We start from the raw sequence: 18,903 nt of genomic DNA, 5'->3' as shown, positions 1-18,903 counted from the left end.
TGTCACAGTCAGCTCTCACCCACAGCCCTTTGAAGTCACCTCACCTCTCACATTTAAATGAAAATGATGCATGGTTTTCGGCTCTCAGCCTTCCAACCTGCACCTGTCATGGTTCTATGACAAGTTCCCTGGCCGTCTCCTATAGACTGGACACAATACTTACCAGCAACTGATATTTCCCAGAAAACAAAACACTCTCAATACTACTGAGAAAAACACCCCGAATGGGAAATGCTTCCGTCTGTAAGAATAAGTCACCAACAACGGAAAAGAAGCATTTATAATGTCTCCAGAGTTTGATATTCTAAGACTCTTGCCATCTCTTGCAAGGTTGGGTGTTCAGTCTAGATACGAAGGTAAAATAGCTCCTAAGTGAAACCGTGTCCCAAGCAGTTACGGGATTGAAAGGGAATGGACATTATTTATTTTGTCAAATGCAGGAGAGAAATGCACAAATAAGAGCACACTATTTCAAAGATAAATGTGTCTTTACTACCTAACGTACACAGATCCTATTTTTCTGTTAAGAATCTGCCTTCACAAGAAAACCCTGTTACAGCCTACCTAGAAATAATATCCCCAGAGGAAATGGCCCAAGCCCCTTTTGAGTACAGACGAGGAAAATTTGTGAATGGACCCTTAGTAACACAAATTCCTTCAATGCTTCCTTAAGCTGATGCCCGCCACCAGATTTGTGAACACTGCTAGAAACTGCAGTTCTTTTTTGAAAATGGACAAGGGTATCATTCTCTATAAATGCTTTAATCTTGCTTGCCTCGAATATATCTTCTCTGTAAAATCACACGTGAATGTTTTTGGATAGGCTATCTTTAATAGTGGGAAGTCATTTAAAATATATAGTAGCAAATCTGAAATTCAATTACACTTGATATGAACATTGTGTTTTATGGCTTCAATTTTTCTTTACCTTCAGTGCTACATACAGAGATTATTTTCTTCTGAGCCAGTTTTTTTTTTGTGAGATGATGGAACACTTCCTCATTCTTCTAGCTTTCTCATGAGAGGACTGGTTTGAGCTTTGTGCAAAGATCCACAAGCAACTTAGGAGCTCTCTTGGTAAAGAGGTCTTAGCTACACTAACCGCACGGGAGGCGTGGAGGAGGATCTCAGAGATTGCTCCCAGTTCTAAAACCTGGTGGTTTTATATTTCTAAGAATAAAACAATTCAGAAGAGTAGTCATATGAGGGGCTAGTATCAAGCCCATAGAACAGCTACTTTTAAGACTCATCTGGGCTTGTGAGGGGGTGACCTGGATGTCACCGAGGAGTGAATCTTTAGTGACCCACTGTATCTTCAGCCCATCAAAAACTAGATAAACAGGCACTTTCCTCTCATTGATAACCTCACGCTGAAGTCAGTAGGTGAACTGTGTGGATTTAAAAAAAAAAAAAAGAAAAGAAAGAAAGAAAGGAAAAAAAAAAAAAAAAAGGAGCCAAAGAGAGGAAGACAGCTTCAGCAGTTACCCTTGTGGGTGGCCGTCTACGCAGGAGCCCATCTGGGAGACAGGCGCCTTATTGTGTGGGACCTTCCTGTTTTCGCAGTATGAAACAACTGCCCAAGTCATTAAAGTCACAATGACTTTATTAGGGACTGCATTTTGACTCATATTTTACACTTTGTTAGTCACAACTTAATCAGAATTCCTGGGCATCAGGAAAGCAAAGGGGCTGAAAATTCTTCCTCCAAATGCTAGCGGAGGTAGAGGGAGTTACAACAGCTCAGGGAAGGTGCACAGCTCAGGGCAACATGCACGTCAGGAGGGCTCGTCTCTGTCTCAGTTCTGGCACGAGCTCCGTGCGTGATCTTGGGTAAGATAAATTGACTTTTGGGGGCTCAGGTTGTTTTAGCGATGGGCACAGTTTCTTTAGTTATAAAATGGTTAATTTTGAAGGTTCTCTCTGATTCCAAACCATTGCTTCTTTCATACCCTTATTTTCACATGGAAAGAAGACCCAAAGAAGTGGAGAACTCTAATTGCTAAGCACCTACACTTTTCTTTGCAATATCTGATGTAAACAAAAAAACAGGGATATACTGTACTTTCTCTAGAACCCTTTATCAAACTCACGATTTCCACAATTCTTCACATTTCAGATCATCTGACAGTGAGGGTCCCATCTCTTGTTTCCTTTTGATCTTTCCCTGTCTATCATCTCTTTGAAACTTGATGTCACAGTTGCGTTAATGACCTGCTTATCATATTTGAGAGGGAAATGAAATTGAATTGAGTGAGTTGGTAACAGGAATCAGGATGGGAGAACATGCCGTTCGTTGTCCATTAACATCTACTACACTAGACACCATAGTTCCATGATGCGCCATCCCAGAAAACAAGCTCTGCTGTGTGAGTATCTGGAGCACATCGTTGGTACACCAGGGAATAAAGTTAGGTCATCCTAACTGCCCATGTGATAGATCAGAACAAAATTCATCTAAACACACCAGAATTGAGTGATTCTCTTCTCAACTGCCCAGTGATGTAGTAATCCACAACAAATACAGATTGAAAAACAAGCAAGGACTTCTCTGGCATATTCTGCAACAAAACATTGGAATTTATGATGAAGCTAAAATTGAATAAACTCCACTTGCTGCTTAAAGGACAAGTTATCTGCTCCGGTGACATTTTAAAAGTCGAAGAGGGACAGACCATTAGTGCTTTCATACACAGAATTGAAAAACAAGAAAACAAAACAAAACAAAACAAAAACCAAAAGAATTTAAATACAACACTCTACAACTTGACTGTAGGTCTTGAACAGCCCTCAAAATTATTAGGTGTTTCTTCCTACCTATCTATCTATGCTCTTTGCCGCTGTCCATTTTTCTTAGAATTTCTGAAACTTTTCAAGAAGAGATATGGCACACATTATTGGGACACTAAAAAATTGACCTCTCCTACACCCAAACTAATTCCCTTAAGAATGTTTCGAGAAACTTCTCATGACTTAACATTCCCTTAATTCCAAAAGTTGCTGCAGTGACACAATTAAATAGATACTATATTTATATTCAAAGATGTATTGAGATTTTAGATAAACAACATTTTTTAGTATAAGTGTGTTCTAGAAATTTCATGTCCCAAATATCTCATAAAGAGATTGGATTTCAAAATCATATACTCACATTGTGTCAGGTTTAGAGGTATTGTATATTTTTAGATAATTAAAAATGTTCACACTTGTTCTTTTTGACAGAGGTCTTCCCTTCTGCTGAGAAACCCAGCAACACTGCATCTGTTACTGGAGCTTCACAATTTCATTTTATGTATTTGAGTCTTTTCTTTTAATCTGGCTGTTAATAGAAATAGATTGCAAAAAAAAAAAAAAAAAGAGGTACGTTGGCAAATCTGGGGTGCTGGCCTGAGAAAGATAGCAAAGGCCTTTCTTCAGCAGATAACATAAATCATTGCAGCAACTGAGAAAAGCAAGGAATCAAGGTACACTATTTAGTTACCCTTTTGTTTTTGCATTTAAGCAATCTATCATTTTTTTCTGTGCATAATGGCTAATATTTAACCTCAAGCTTCTAAGGCCGGTTCTAAGGCCATGGGGTGTTAAGGTGATTCCAAAGCAGATGACTAAGGTTTCTGTTGGACCATTTCATGGCCAGAAGTTCTACAACTTATTATATTTTTTAAATTAGAAATCTTAACCATGGATCAGACCCATAGCCCATCCAGTCTAGTGTCCTCTACTGACTAGCTAAAAACAAGACCTATGCCTCAAGACCTTCAGATCTGACTTGAAAGCCATTGACACAGAACAGAAAAATCACCCCCCAAACATGTGCTTTCTTTTCATAACCCCAAAAGCATTGGTCATGATTCTCCTTAAGAACTGATTTCCAATTTTATTCTATAACATCTCGGTTGTTTAAAATTTTGTTTAAAATAAATATTACCTTATTAGAATTTTCGATATTTTTGCAGCTACAAAAATCTACCACAGCTTGTTTTTGAGATTACTACTCTACCCCTTTAAATACATCATGTGATATGTATTGTGGTTAATATTAATTATATTGATTATTGCTAACTATGTTCACATACCCTTTGAGATAAGAGACAATGTGATGCTTCAAAGACTGCTGTGGAAATCACTACTTCTGGATTAACAGTTTCCCAGGGCTGGAAATTTATAAGATCAACTCTAGGGACCATCTAATAAATAAAGGAAACCCACGGGCTACAGACACATATCATTTTATTCCCTGAAAACATATACGTTATCTGTTTTGGCATTTTGGTACTCCCTACACTAGAATTGAGAAGAATCTGCCACATGGTGGAGGCTAGAACATATTTTTAAACTATAAAGGATGAAAACAGTGGTCTTATCTAATTTTATTCTATAAAAAATTATATCGTGAATTTCATTTTCTTATTATTAGCTCCCACAATTTAAAATAGATGGATGAGTGCTCTGCACAACAATGCACCCCAGGACGTATAGTTTGTCGGTTCATGGAAGGCTTATAAAAGTAGTTTCAGAGTTGGAGGTGTAGGTCATACATGACGTAGAGGGGGTTCTGGTTATAGTTGGCCTTCCCAGGGAGATCTAACAGCATAGAGAGGACTCTAACAGCAAACTCAACATCATACTAGCATGCCATCAGATCAGATGAGCGTCCAGCTGAGTCTGGAAATAAAATAGTCGTCTGAGAAACTTGGCAAGTCACTGACCTCTCAGAGACTAAGTTTTTCCAACTTTAAAATGGGAAAGTTAGAAATAATATATGTAAAGGGATTGGCAAAGTGTCTGTAGTACTTGTCCTTTATCCCACAAGATTTATACTTGAAGCTGATGTTTTATTTCTCAGTTTTGTCTCTGAATGTAATTTAATTTAAGAGAGTGGGGAAGTAGGGCAGAGGGAGAAAGGGAATCTCAAGCAGGTTCCACTCCCAGTGTGGAGCCATCTCAGGGCTCGAGCTCATGACCCTGAGATCATGACCTGAGCCGAAATCAAGGGTCAGATGCTCAACTGACTGAGCCACCCAGGCGCCCGGTTTTGTCTCTGATTTTTAAAAGAATCTGAGCTTATGGTCCGGTCTTCACATGGGTTTGCATTTGGGTGGAGCTTTCAGCTGGCTCTCTGGCATCTAAACTCTTCTTCTTGTTGAAAGTAGCTGGTATAGGGGCGCCTGGGTGGCTCAGTCGTTAAGCGTCTGCCTTCGGCTCAGGTCATGATCCCAGGGTCCTGGGATCGAGCCCTGCGTCAGGCTCCCTGCTCAGCGGGAAGCCTGCTTCTCCCTCTCCCACTCCCCCTGCTTGTGTTCCCTCTCTTGCTGTGTCTCTCTCTGTCAAATAAATAAATAAAATCTTTAAAAAAAAAAAAAAGAAAGTAGCTGGTATAATTAACTACAGAATTCCCACAATATGCTACTGCTGATGTGACGCAGTGCTATGTCATTTTGATTACATGACACATAAGTTACTCATAGAAGTTCTGGCTCTCTGGTTGACATTTAGATTATTCACCAGTCTAAGGAGTGTAAACCAGAATTGCCAGAAAGATAGATGAAACCCGTCAAATGAAACCATAACTCAAAACAGCCTGCTGTTAAAACTATATCATTAAAAAAAAAAAAAAAGCGTATTCTGAGATGTCTCGCTGTTGCTAACTCTATCCATTCATGATTCCATGACTTAGCCAATTTCCTCAAATTAAGAGACTTTGGAACTCTTCGTGTATGAACAAAAGCCATGAATGGCCACAAGTTGCCTGAAACAAGGATAACTGCACCAAATATTCATTTTGCTCAGGTTGCCACGGTTGAGGTCCGTCCAGTAACACATCTGAATTAATTGCATATGTGGCTAGGAGAGCAGTGAGAGGAGTATCAGCAATATGTCAGGAACAAAAAATATAACCAGACAATGACAGAATGACTAAACGGCTACACTCCAGACAAAACAGATATTTTGAGTGGCTGAGTTTCAGAAACAACATGTGCTCATAAACATGTTCCCAGCTGAGTGTACATCGCCAGTCTCTGAAGGGCTTAGATCCTTGGCCACAGGATGCAGACTTTCCAAGAAAAAGGTAAACCAAATGCCCCAATGCTGAACCAAACAACAGCGATGTGCTTCACATTTTTGTTCATAGGAAGAGCGTTTGACCCTGATGGCTTTGTTCTCTAGTGTCCGACTCTGAATTTGGGAGAAGGCTCAGGAGCAAGCTTTTGCAGCTTCTGAGGGTAGTTTGAAGAGTCACTGCAAACCAGATGGGAGTTTTTCATTCAACTGAACAATTAGAAAAATGAACTGGGCGTGGCAAGCACCTGCACGGAGCACGGTGTAGTGCAATAGGAAACAGGATTCCTGGGTTCTAATGGATTTGCCACTAACAACATCATTGGTTGTGGACAAATTAGATTACATTTCTAAGCCTCATGCAAGGGATATTTATTTGAATGTCCTCCATGTGTCTAGAGGTATTCTAAATGCTGGGACCACTATAGCGAACAAGGTAGACACAATTCATGTTCCCAATAACCTTACAGTCTAAGAGAGGAGATGAGTAAAAACTAAGTTCCACAACAGAAAAGCAAAATCATAAATTTGTGAGAGCCAACTGTAAAACCCACAAGGTACTGGGTTAGGATAATTAGAGAAGCTCTCTCCAAAGTGGTAACATCTAAACTGAGGCCTGAAAAATAAGAAGGGACCTGGATTGAGCCCTAGCTTTCAAATTCTATATAATTACATGTTTTGTTACCAAGTCATATAAGAATATAACAAACTGGCCTGTGGATTTCCCTTTAATTTTTATTTTTATATCATTTGACTTTGGAATAAAAAGAACAAGATTTGATTCTAGGGCATCAGCAGTGAGTAGCTGAAGGGCTTGGACAAATCAGTAATGTCTCTTGCATCCTGTTTCACACTGAAAAGGGGATATAGTAATACTTTCCTCCTGATGAGCATCAGAATGAGATCACATAGGGAGAGCTCTGGGTAAGCAGGAAAGCCCTCTTCAGGTCTGTTTCCTTACCTTGCTACCTTGGATCTGGGCAACACAAAAATAACAAACAGCTATACACTTAGAGAAAGTGGCCCTTTATTTAATGCTCTATCCCAGGACCATAGGGAACTTTGAGAGCAAATAAGCTTTAAAGTGAAGAAAGGGGCCTTAAAAATCCCCACATCACTCCATAACTAATGTTCCCTCAGGCAGAATCAGAGTTCTCTGGGAAATGCAGTCGTGGATCGCAGGACTAGATTTGAAAAGCAGTGATCAAAACAGAAAAATCTTTCCTGAGTTCTTCCTCATTAATATCGCCTCCTCTTTTATTACCTTTATGAAAAAGGGCTCATATTTTACTCATTTTAACCCAATATATTCTCTTGTTTTAAAGAAAAAGAACCCATTCCTGTCCAGGGGTTCAGGTTTATATTTATTTTTGGCAAGGCTCCTACTTAGGATTTACTAAGGGCTCTGAAAGGTGTTTCTTGAAAAGCAATGTATGGCCTTTCTTAGTTTGAAAATTATTCTATGCCCCATCTACAATGCAGCATTAGATAATGAATTTATCTTAATACCATGAACATATAGAAGGAGAGTATTAACAAAAGAATATTTTTAATTATTGTAATCAAAATTAGATAAATTCTTTGAAATTAAATTATACTGATTTAAAAATATTTTAAAAATCATACTGGTAAATCCTGATGAGATATTATCAGGTAACCTTCCATGCAATGGGTAAGAAAGATGCAAATAAATTTTGTGCAACTAGATCCTGAGTGTTATTTTCCCTCCTTAAAATACAGGAGGGAAAAATTCAGTGACAGCTCACCCTGTCACAAACATAAATGATGTACTGGACTTGGCCAAGTAAATGCGGATATATTTAAATCATTCCGACTCAGTTACAGAATGGAACCAGCGATAGCAATCAAATGGATAAGGGGCTGAGGCAGGGAGGGCACTGTGCCCTCTCAGCTGGGTAGATGGGTAGCATCTGGCTGGCTAAACTGACCTGTCTGGGCTATGAGTGGGACATCTACAGCAGCAGTTGGAGACCATTCATTAGTGATCTATCAGAGTCCCTAGCTTCTCACAATCAAGTGGGCATGCAAGAGTATACCCCAAATTCATATTACCACTGGATAGTCTCAGCATGTGCCATGAATTTAAATTTAAATTTTTTGAAAATACTAAAAAATATTTCCATCTTTAATATCATGCTGTGCCTAGTAGCAAAGTCATTACCTGTCCTAGTATCCATCAAAAGTCCTCATGTCAATACATTTCTTAAACGACCAAATCAAGAAGAATTTCAGAGAGCTTTTTAGAATAGGACAAACCCCAAATCAACTGCCACCAACTGACAAAAGCCTTCATTTGTTTTTCGCTTTTCTCCTGACCATTAGACTGAAACAGACCTATGACTCTTTGATACTTTTTACTTTTTAGTCTTACCACTCTGAGCATACATGGGTTCTTGAAACATTTGAGACCCGATTACAGGCCTCAAGAGCTTGCCATCTGGAGTAGACATAAAGAAAACCTCAGAGAACTAAAATATTAGTTATGATATTAACCAGTAAGCTAGGTAAGAGGATGATTTATGAAAATCTGATCAAAGTCAGAGTACCTAAGTGAAGGTTTCAAAAAAAGAAAGCCAAGAAGTGTGGCATACCAGGAGTAGGTTCATAGTATAGGCCTGATGATGTATTTGAGCCAAAGGGAAGTCTTTAAGGCAATGGAATGCCAAGAAAGGGGGTAAAGGTCTGTATTTCTTCATTCTCAAGTTATCATAAAACTCTTACTTCTATTCTTTTTTTTTTTTTTTAAGATTTTATTTATTTATTTGAGAGAGAGAGAATGAGAGAGAGCACATGAGAGGGGGGAGGGTCAGAGGGAGAAGCGGACTCCCTGCCGAGCAGGCAGCCCGATGCGGGACTTGATCCCGGGACTCCAGGATCATGACCTGAGCCGAAGGCAGTCGCTTAACCAGCTGAGCCACCCAGGCACCCTCTTACTTCTATTCTTAAGCCAGGTTTTCTATAGATCTTCTGACACCAAAGGAAGAGAGGAAGTTGGAAGTCTACCGTTTGATCAACTGGAGCTACTAAAACTTGAGTATCATTTCGATTATGTGAGGATAAAAATGTTAATCCTGGCTGCCTTTGTAAAACGAGATTTTCTTTCCTGATAGTATACATATATTTTGATGATATATACATATATTTTGATTCAGAAGTTAAAACAGCAAAAAGTGAAAAAAAAAAAAAAACCAGCAATGCCAAAAGCATTTAAAATAACTCATTCCAACTATATCCTTCTGGATTTTGAGCACACAATTTTCAGGAATACTAAATTAGTTCTCTTTACTTGAAGTGATTAAGACATGTATAGCTTTTACCCAAGAAAGGTAATGAGAAGGACAATGAGAAGGTTAAAAATCAATGCAACTAATAGAGGGACCATGCCATGTCTTTCTTAAGCGTAATCAGATTTTTGCTGAAGATGAACAGCAAATGGGATTTTTAATCAGACCCGTATCTTACTACCTTAATCTTCCACTAATTAACCTTGTGACTCTGGAAAAGTCATGTCATAATGAAATTATATTTCATTTAGATTGTGTTTTATATTTTACAAAGATCTTTGGAGTACATTAGATATTTAATCCTCAATTTTTATCATCCTCATCTATAAAACAAGGTCTTCAAATCTATGATATCTACGGTTCCCTACTGGGTTTAAAGTTCTAGGATTTTGTTTAATACAGCCATGTGACACTATAACTGGAAAGAATATATTTCGATCTTTCTTCTGGCTTGATTTATCAACTTTCACCATCTGTACTGACCAAAGACATTACATAGTCACCAAATTACCACGTCACTTCACCCTGTCTGATCAGCTTTAACGCACAGCCTATATGGTTGAGTTGGAAAGGTATTTTTATTTAATGACAACTTCTCTTTTTACTGTTTTCCATTCAAAAACAAGTAATTAAAATTTACCTTTCAGATGGCAAATGACAAAAACTCTTGTCCTAAATCTACATTTTTTTAAATGGTTTAATCACTTTTATGACCAGTATCTGTACTCAAATTTCCTTTTTACAATAGCTGAAGGTTATAACATTATGCACTATGCTGTTAACAAAGAGTGAAAGGAACTTGGCCATTTAAAGTTTTTAATGAACATTTTCAAGATCACCATATTTTGAGCAGCTAAAAAATATAAAGAAGTGAAATTAAGCCGTGAAGATGAAATTTATTTTTAATAAATTCACTAAACTTCAATTTCTGAAGGTTTTAGGTTTCAAAAGTGGTACATTTTTAAACTACAAGTAATTAGCAGACAGAAACACAGGACTGATGAGCAGAAATGCATGATTTATAGCCTTTAAATGCTGCTCCATAAAAAGAAAAAGACTATCAGGTACTTCTTAAAGAGAAGAAGATTATCAGGCACTTCCCAAAACAGAAACAAAAGAAACAGAAGTTTTACTGTCTTCTTCATTTCTAAATAACTTAACTGTCCTTTCTTTGTGGAAACACTTGGCTACTTTAAAGTAAATCAAACAAAGGAAGTTACAGTAAAATATCCAGGAGACTAAACAGTTTGGCACCAGTTGAGGGAAACATCACGTACAAATGGGCAAGACACAGAGGGCTGGCAGGTCCCTGAAAAATGCTCAAGCGGAGGGATGTGCTAGGACGCACATCCACTGTTGGCATAGTGCCTTCCAGAGTGTGAAATCTATTGACTGCGGCACAAGTCTGCCCTCGTAGCTCTGGTTTGGTAAGTCCTGGCTTTCAGAAAGCTGATGTATCTCCACTTGCTGAGCACGCTTTTGCTCAGAAGGCAAATTTTGGGAAGAATAGCACAAGACTAAGCTCCACCCTTGGTTTTTCTTCCATAGAGAGCAATGGCACCAATTTTGGAAGCCTTTTAGATTAGGACACATTTGAAAAGAAAAATAAAAGATAAGAAAGAAGTATAAAAAAATGTGAAACAGACGTCTATTCCATTAAAATACTGTTATTCTATTTTTTACAACTAGTGTTCTGGATTTATATTTGATACTCCAAACATAGTTGTCAGATTTTTTTTTTTATATGGAGAGAAAGGGTCCCCTTAAAATGACTTATTTATCAGATTTTGATAATATAATCTTGTCTTACCAGCTAGCCAGGGGTGCAACAATCAAAGGTAATGTGCCCTGACCTCACTCCTATTTTATTTTTAGAGATTTGGTCACCTGGGGCCTTTCAAGTGAAGTAGTAGAAAGACTGGGGTGAATGGATTAGAACTCAGTGAAGGAAATGGTTCTGTAAATATCAATGAAAAATATTTAAATTAAGAAAAGTAGATTAAAAATCAAATTTCTTACAAAGCACTAAAGTTTTCAAAGAGTAGAACTTAGAACACTCAGTTACGCTCTCAATAATACAACTTATTTTGTCACAGAAAGAGTAACTGAAATAACGCCAGATAAACAAACAGCTTAATCTTCTCTTTCTTCTTTGTTGGAAGACAAAGTCTAATGCAGACAGTCTATATCTTACCGCTAGGAAATTTCCCTGTATTAATTATTGCTATTGAAGCATTCCTCCTCTGTTTCATGGTCTTGGGGCATGTATTAGAAAGGACATAATATATGATGAAATTGCCCCAATTTTTTGGATGATAACTTTCAAAAAAAGAACAGCCTCTCTCTGTTTTCTTTTTATGTTGGGGAGGGGGGTAAAAAGGGAATTTGGGGGTTGGTTGTCTTTTAAACAAAACTTCACTGTCTTCTCTTAGGCCACGTTAGAGAATTTGGGAGCACAAAGAGATCCTGAATTTAGCAAACAGGCCCATAAACGGCAGCAGATTAGTTTAATACTGTTATTTACATTTTGATGAGTGCTTTACAACCATCTTCTATAACTATGGTTATTCTCCTCCCTCTTATCTGTTAACAGACACTGCTTCCCAGCTGGGAAGACTGAGTTTAAGGTTATTAATGGCTGGTCTGGAGGCCCCGAATATGGTAACTGCAGATTAGGATTCTGAACCAGACCTAAACAAGCAATGATGGCCAGAGTCAGTGAATAAGACTTCCCAGAGATGACAAAATTCCCTTGTAAAAGTTATTAAATACCTCTCTGTTTCTATATTTATCTGTGCCATCGGGATCATTGATGATGAGTCAGATGGCCCTGGGTGTGAATCCTGCTCTCTTCTTTACCTTAGGCAATGTAATACAACTCTTCAAACCTCACTTTACTACAGAATGGAGATAATAATAGTATGTATTTCCAAGGGTTGCTGAGAGTATTCATGACAGAATGTAGGTAAGGGGCTTAGTACCATATCTTCGCAGATAGTAACACCTGTAAAAGTAGTTTGGCTGTCGATGCTTCCTGTCCCAACAATAAATGCGAGAGCTGCAGGAAACCATGGAAACAGTCTTCTCCAATTCTTTTGTTTTGTAGATAAAGAAAGGCAAAAATTCCAAATGAATTAACTGTTTAAGATCATATTCCTAAATGGAGGCAGAGCTAGACTTCAAACTCATGGCTTAGTCTACCCAGGCTCTTTTCCCTTTGCTCCCTCCAGTTCTTCTTTTTTTTTTTTTTTAATATATATATTTTTTTCTTTGACAGAAAGACACAGCGAGAGAGGGAACACAAGCAGGGGAAGTGGGAGAGCGAGAAGCAGGCTTCCCGCCGAGCCGGGAGCCCGACGCGGGGCTCGATCCCAGGACCGTGGGATCATGACCCGAGCCGAAGGCAGACGCTTAACCGACTGAGCCACCCAGGCACCCCTGCTGCCTCCAGTTCTATATAAATCTGAGAGTGAAGAGAGCAGAGTTGGATCGAAAATGTTCAAGCGCCCCACCTGGCTGTCAGAACTGATTTTCCTTCCATTCTTCCCTCGAATCCAGCTCACCTTTAACACTTGAGGGGCCACATACATGTGTCTGAATAAAGATATAAATCGAGCTAGCTCCAACACTCCTACCTCAACAGACATCCCTTCCTAGCAGCTCGGAAGGCCAGCATGAAGTACGAATTCTTGAGTTCCTTGGTTATGGCAGTGCAGGGGGACCTAGCTCTGGGACCGCATCCTGTCCCATTTCTTCCCCAAGGAACTCATGCGCAGGCCTTTGTATACCCTCTGCTACCACCTGCCTGTCCAAGCTCCTCCCACACACTTCTTCCAAGCCCAACTGCTGCCTCTTGGCTACTCTTTGGGCCTAAGGGCATGAGTCCCGGCAGCACATCCAGGAAAGAGGCCTGCACAGGCCCTGGAACAGGGTCCAGAACCATTGGGCAGAGAATGTAGGGGGTCCAGTGGGTGCAGTATGGTCTGGAACAGGCACCACAGCTGCCCCTGGGCCCCCCCACCCCCCATCCCGGCTCCTCACCTCCTGAAGCAGAGCGCAGCTTGAGGAACAGCCCAGGCTAAGGCTCTCTTAAAGCAAAGAGTCCAGGAAAAGGACCCCTCTTGCCCTAAGGGTGAGAATGCTCTAGTCATATCATTTAACCTTGGGCAAAAGTAGAAGTAATCCCCTCCAATGATTGGTCACCTGCCTATCATCTTTCTGACATAGCTCTGAGATGAATCTGTTGACCAAGAAGATCTATTTCTTTTTTGGTTCTGCTGGACCCGACATTTCCCTTACTTATCTATTATTCAGTTAGATAGAAAATGACTCGCAAGTGCAGGGCAAACTGCCCATCATGATCACATTCCAGTATCATGCAGCTTGAGTCCCAAGTGGCTCCAGGCTGGTAGAATCGTATGAGTTTATTCCTTCTCACCCAAGAGCGCAGGCAATTATTTGCCTTTACTTTCAGTACTCCAGTACAGACACACCTGAAGAACCGGAAAAATAAACCTGTGTAGCCAGAAGGACTCACTTCCCCTGTGATGGTATCTGCAGTTGACTTCATGATACCTTCAAAGAAAAAGGATCTTCTATCTCCCGTTCTTATCTTATAGGTTTCCTTAGCAAACGTGGACCGAAGTGCTAGGTCCTGAGGCTTCATTCTAAAGAGACTACTGATATTATGCAGGACTGCTCTTTTCAACAATGAAACATCCATTTTCACGGAGAGGGCCCCAAACCTTTGTCCTACACATAAAACAGCCCCAGGGCAAAGCTAGTCAAGAAAGAACAGGAGAATGGAGAGTGTTTGTGGCGGAAGTCGGGACAGTGACAAGTTGCTTGAACACAGCTCCTCGCTGAATACCACAGCATGTTCATCTTTTGAAAAAACCTTCAACATGCTGGGTACAAATGACGCCTTTGACACTTTCACCTGAAAAGTTTAGGCGAGAGACTCTGTTTCTCAGTAAAATCTCCCTGTCCTTGTCAGTCACCACTACGCCTCCCTGGGGTTGTTTTGTGCCAGTCCTTCCTCAGCCACTGTTGTTGCAACTCTGTACTATTCTGACTGAGTCTGTCAGGAAGGAGACAGGAAATTCTAGTCACCCGCACAGCAGCTGCGCCATTCCTCCTATCCTCCTCCAATGACGTCGGTTGGCTTTGGTGACACGGGGTCAGGAACTGAGCCACAGTGAAGGTCAGGAAGATAGGTCAGTGTTTATGCCGTCGTTGGGCTGGGGATCCTGCTGAGGCTATTTGCTTTCTTCCTTGCTATACTGTTTCTCTTTCCGTTCCTCTTTTTATAATGCAGAGCCAAAGCATCCTGTTTTGAAAACATCTAACTGTTTGGCCACTGAGGAACTCATGCTCTGATGCATTTCGCTGAGGTGTAAGACAATTCTAATTCAGTAGGCGATGAAAGTTGAAACAAAAATTAATGAGCAAGTCTAAGAAGGCAATCTGTCGTTACAGAAAACAGTTCTAACACGTCTAACTGAACTTGGGCTGCTGGCGGAAGGTTCACTCGACATCCTTTTCATCTTGCAAAACAATGTCATTACCTCGTAAAACTGCTGAATTTATTTCATCTTGTAATTCTCAGGGAAAAATAACCTACAGTATTAACCCACCTGGCTGCATCTTTCTCTGTGATCCTGGAATTCCATTTGGCCTGTGGCCAGCATTAAGAAACTGGGGCCCAGGAGGAGACTAGGTTTCTATAGGTCACAGAACAGTTCCTTATCTCTCAGGCTCTGAAACATACTTGGGAAAACCAGTTATAATCTTTGAGTCACAGTTTTCTTCAAAATATAAAAGGGTTGAGGAAAAACAATAAACACACAACCTTACCCAGATTGGGTAAATGTGAAAGACTGCTTGCTTTTCCTCCACTGGGCACAGTCAACTCTCTACCATTCACAAGGTCCCAAACACCCCCCACGCAAAGCATTGGCTTTCCCATCACCACTGTTGAGTAGGTAAAAACTCAGTAAATCACCCAGTTGATCAAAACTAAGGGCATAAAATGTTTGCAGAGATGTAGTGGATGTTATTAAGAAGTCATCATTTATTGAATCTTTACTACCCAGCAGGTGCTTTGTGGAGCGTTTCAGATGCATTATCTCATTTAATCTTCACAGTGACCCAGTAAGGTAGGTACCACTTTTATCCCTGTTTTCCAGATGAGAAAATTAAGCCTTAGAACAGTTAGTTAAGTTAGCCGAGGTCAAGTAGCTAGTAAATGATAGAGATAGGATTTGAACCATGATCTTTTGACTCCAAAGCCCATGCTTTTCACATACTTCCTATATGGAACATCTTCAGACTCACTTCCAAGTTTGTAACTCAGAGATTTGCCATGGCTCCTTTGTTCAGTGAGGGGAAACAGAAGATGAGCAGATACAACTACATAGTAATGATGATGATGATGATGATGATGATGATGATGTGGGAAACAAAGGCAGAAGAAAAATTATTAAATTTCCTTACTACCTAGAGCCCACTGACAAGTCCTTGAAACAGGCAGAGTGACATTCTTCTAGGGACTCAACAGCCTCAACGTTAACACTTTGCTAAGGGCAAAAGGCAATCCTAGCCCAAACCCCACGTCAATTATATTTTTAAATGGTGACTTGGAAGGAATGTTCAAATAATTTCAACCACATTTGAAATTAAATGCAGGACTGTATTTTTACCACAAATAATTAAGTTCCCCCCAAAAAACTGATATAGATCAATTTCTTTTTGGTGGCCATAAAAATATTCTTATTATATTATGTTACATGTGCCATGGATTAAGCTTTATTTGTGAAACAATTATCTAGATAATCAAGATTCTGGGGGGAAACATGGTTGCTAAGTAAAAAGAGAACGAGATCTTTTACAAATGCAACTGACTTTAGCTGTCAGTTGAGCACTATTCATCCACTGGAAAATTGCTTTGCCCTACAACCTTTCCACTGTAGGTGTAGAAAATAGGTGCATGCCTTCTACTTAAGCTAACTGTGTCAGCATTAAGGTTTAGCCCTCTCTTTAGGGTTAGCTCTATTCAACTTTCATTGCTTCCTGCACAGGACACCATAAAGGAGGAGCGGAAGCCTGAAGTGATTGGAATTCTCACTAGGACCTACATAGTCCTTGGTCTCAGAGCCTTATTGACCATTACACTGAATATGAAAAGTTTTTTAAATAAATTTGCAAAACAGACGATGTTTAATTTCAGCACTCCAGACACAAACCTGGTTAGAATCTACAAGGCATCAACACTCAAAATGAAAAATAATGACAATTTGTAGTTTCTCAATGAGAATTCTTTTTCTCCCCTGTAGTTAGTTGGCTACTTTATCTTAGCAACTCAAGAAGAAAGTTCAGCATGTCTTTTATGGTGAAACCTGCTGAAAAACTACCCTTAAATATTGGATCTACATCTCCTATGGGTATCAATGCTCACAACATGCAGTAAATAGAGGATCCGTTAATGCTCCAAAGTAGGCTAAAGCATGTGTGAAAATCTTTTTACTTGGAATCCAGTGTGGTTTGGAGAAGTTACACAGTTAAGCCTTCCTCATGGGGAAGCAGTTGGTTGAGATTTTCAACAGCCTGGAAAATCCCATTTCAATTGAGAACTTCAGAAAAAAAGTCAGTAAACAGTTAATCTCAAAACTTTTCTTCTTTTTTCCAACTTGAATCTAAACTAAAATTTGAGAAAGAGACTTATTTCATTTTTTGCCCTTTCGTTAAGCAATAAACAAGAATAAGAAGAGTCTAACCCCCACCCCTAGCCCCCTTCAAAACCTCCTAAGGACACAATGCTCCCTCTGCTCAGATCCTCTGAGCAAGAGCCAGTAAGCCTTGATAGGAAGGCGATACTTTTAACCCCAGGAAAGAGGGAGGAGGGACACACATTCCCTAGTGAACCTTGGGGCTGGAAAGGGCACGTTGGCAGGTGTGGAGCAAAATCTTTCCCCAGCCTCAAAACCATAAGACAGTAAGACAATACCTCAGGCTAGGATGATTGGGCATTCTTAAAGTGTGTACTTATAAGGGTACAATGTTAAGGTTTTCCATTAAAAACGAAGCAGTAAGTAGATACATATATGCACACACATCATATATATTTATAAAGTTAACATTCTCCAAGGGGGGGAAACAAACAAACAAAAAGCAACAACTCTCACTACATAAATTAGCACTCTAAATCCAGGCGTTAATTAAACAAATGATATAATGATAGATAATTAAAACTTCCATACTAAGTTTTGTCTGGGGATTGTAAACAAAACTATTTCTTTGCAGTACGGGTGGAACTTAATTTCAAATAATTCTACTTTGAAAAGCAGCAAACTTTTAGAAAATAACTTTCTTTTTTGGAGATAAAGCATATTGTTTCTTTTCTTTTCTTTTTTTTTTTTTTATCTCAGGTCATGCCAGCATCACAAAAGGAATGTTAGGAAATCCCAGAATGTCCTTCTGAGAAGAATTTCAGAATTTATAAAACTTCAGAGCAAACCATTCTCTTCATTGATCTATGGAGGTCACGTTAATTTCTTGTCCAAAAAAAAAAAAAAAAGGTGTCTAACACCTGATTGCAATGCAACATGTTATCCACTTTACCCTATGAATTCATTCAGATGTCATCTTACTGATAATTGTTTTTTTAAAAAAAGGATTTTCATTTGTACACAAATAAGCCTTATAAGCACCTCTCACCTTAAACATACTCCCAACTACATCAATTAACAAAGAACTTTGGTTGCTGGGAATTAAAGCACACGGAGGATTTTTAACTTTTGCCGTAGCATCCCGACACAAGCCAAATGTGGCACTTGGGGACAGAATCTTCAGAGGCAGCTCAGCAAACTCATTCTGACCGCCGGCGTCCTCGGATGCACCTCTGCCTCAGGCAGAGGCCAGGGGAGCCCAGGGGAGCGGGGGAGCTTTCAAGAATAAACCGGTCATCTCTTACCTTGTTCGAAGCCATCTCACTGACAGAGCGATAGGTCTGGATGGTCTCTAGCTGGTCTAAGCACCAGTCCAATTCCTCCAGCGTCTCCATTGCTAATTTTTGATAAGATTCTTCTGCAAACAAACACACAGGCATGTAGTTAGGCTGGAGCGGCTGCAGGCTGTGCATAGCCGAGTCCCCGCTGCCGCCGCTGATCCCGGAGCTACTGAAGGTGGCCCCGTGCTCCTTCATTATTTGCGCGCCGACTCCTTCCTTCCAGCTCTCTCCACCAGGAGAACAAATCACCGCGGTGCTCTGCCTGGGACGGCTGGTGCCAAGTTTTCACCGCCCCCCCCCGCCCCCCCGCGGGGATGAGGTGTCCGCGATCTACCAAGAAACTTCCTCTGAGGAAGGAGGCGGGGAACCATCTCTTAGAAGCTCATCTGCATACATGTGTCCTAAAACTAAAGGCAGAAGCAGTTGAGTTTTCTCTGGCTCTCTTGCTTTAGTCATCCTGGGGCTCTTTAGGGTGCGTGATGTCATTTCTGAGTGTTTGCAGTCTGAAGGAGAAATGAGGAAAGCATTTTCTCA

The 18,903-nt window shown here is 40.0% G+C and overlaps 1 protein-coding gene across 3 annotated transcripts in view; it reads right to left on the bottom strand.

The window, feature by feature from the left end:
* Positions 1-18,903, bottom strand: part of PDE4B (phosphodiesterase 4B) — a 429,564-nt gene that overhangs the window by 22,923 nt on the left and 387,738 nt on the right. For 2 of the 3 annotated variants that reach the window (XM_021680003.1, XM_021680004.1), the window contains one exon: positions 18,334-18,446. In XM_021680003.1, coding sequence (XP_021535678.1) covers positions 18,334-18,446 — 113 coding nt within the window. Of the gene's footprint in view, positions 1-18,333; positions 18,447-18,703; positions 18,798-18,903 lie in introns of those variants that run through there. The other variant, XM_021680005.1, reaches the window with a different exon arrangement.

The sequence above is a fragment of the Neomonachus schauinslandi genome, chromosome 4 (genome assembly GCF_002201575.2).
Source record: "Neomonachus schauinslandi chromosome 4, ASM220157v2, whole genome shotgun sequence".
Classification (NCBI taxonomy): Eukaryota; Metazoa; Chordata; class Mammalia; order Carnivora; family Phocidae; genus Neomonachus; species Neomonachus schauinslandi.
This window is presented reverse-complemented; position numbering and strand designations above follow the sequence as displayed.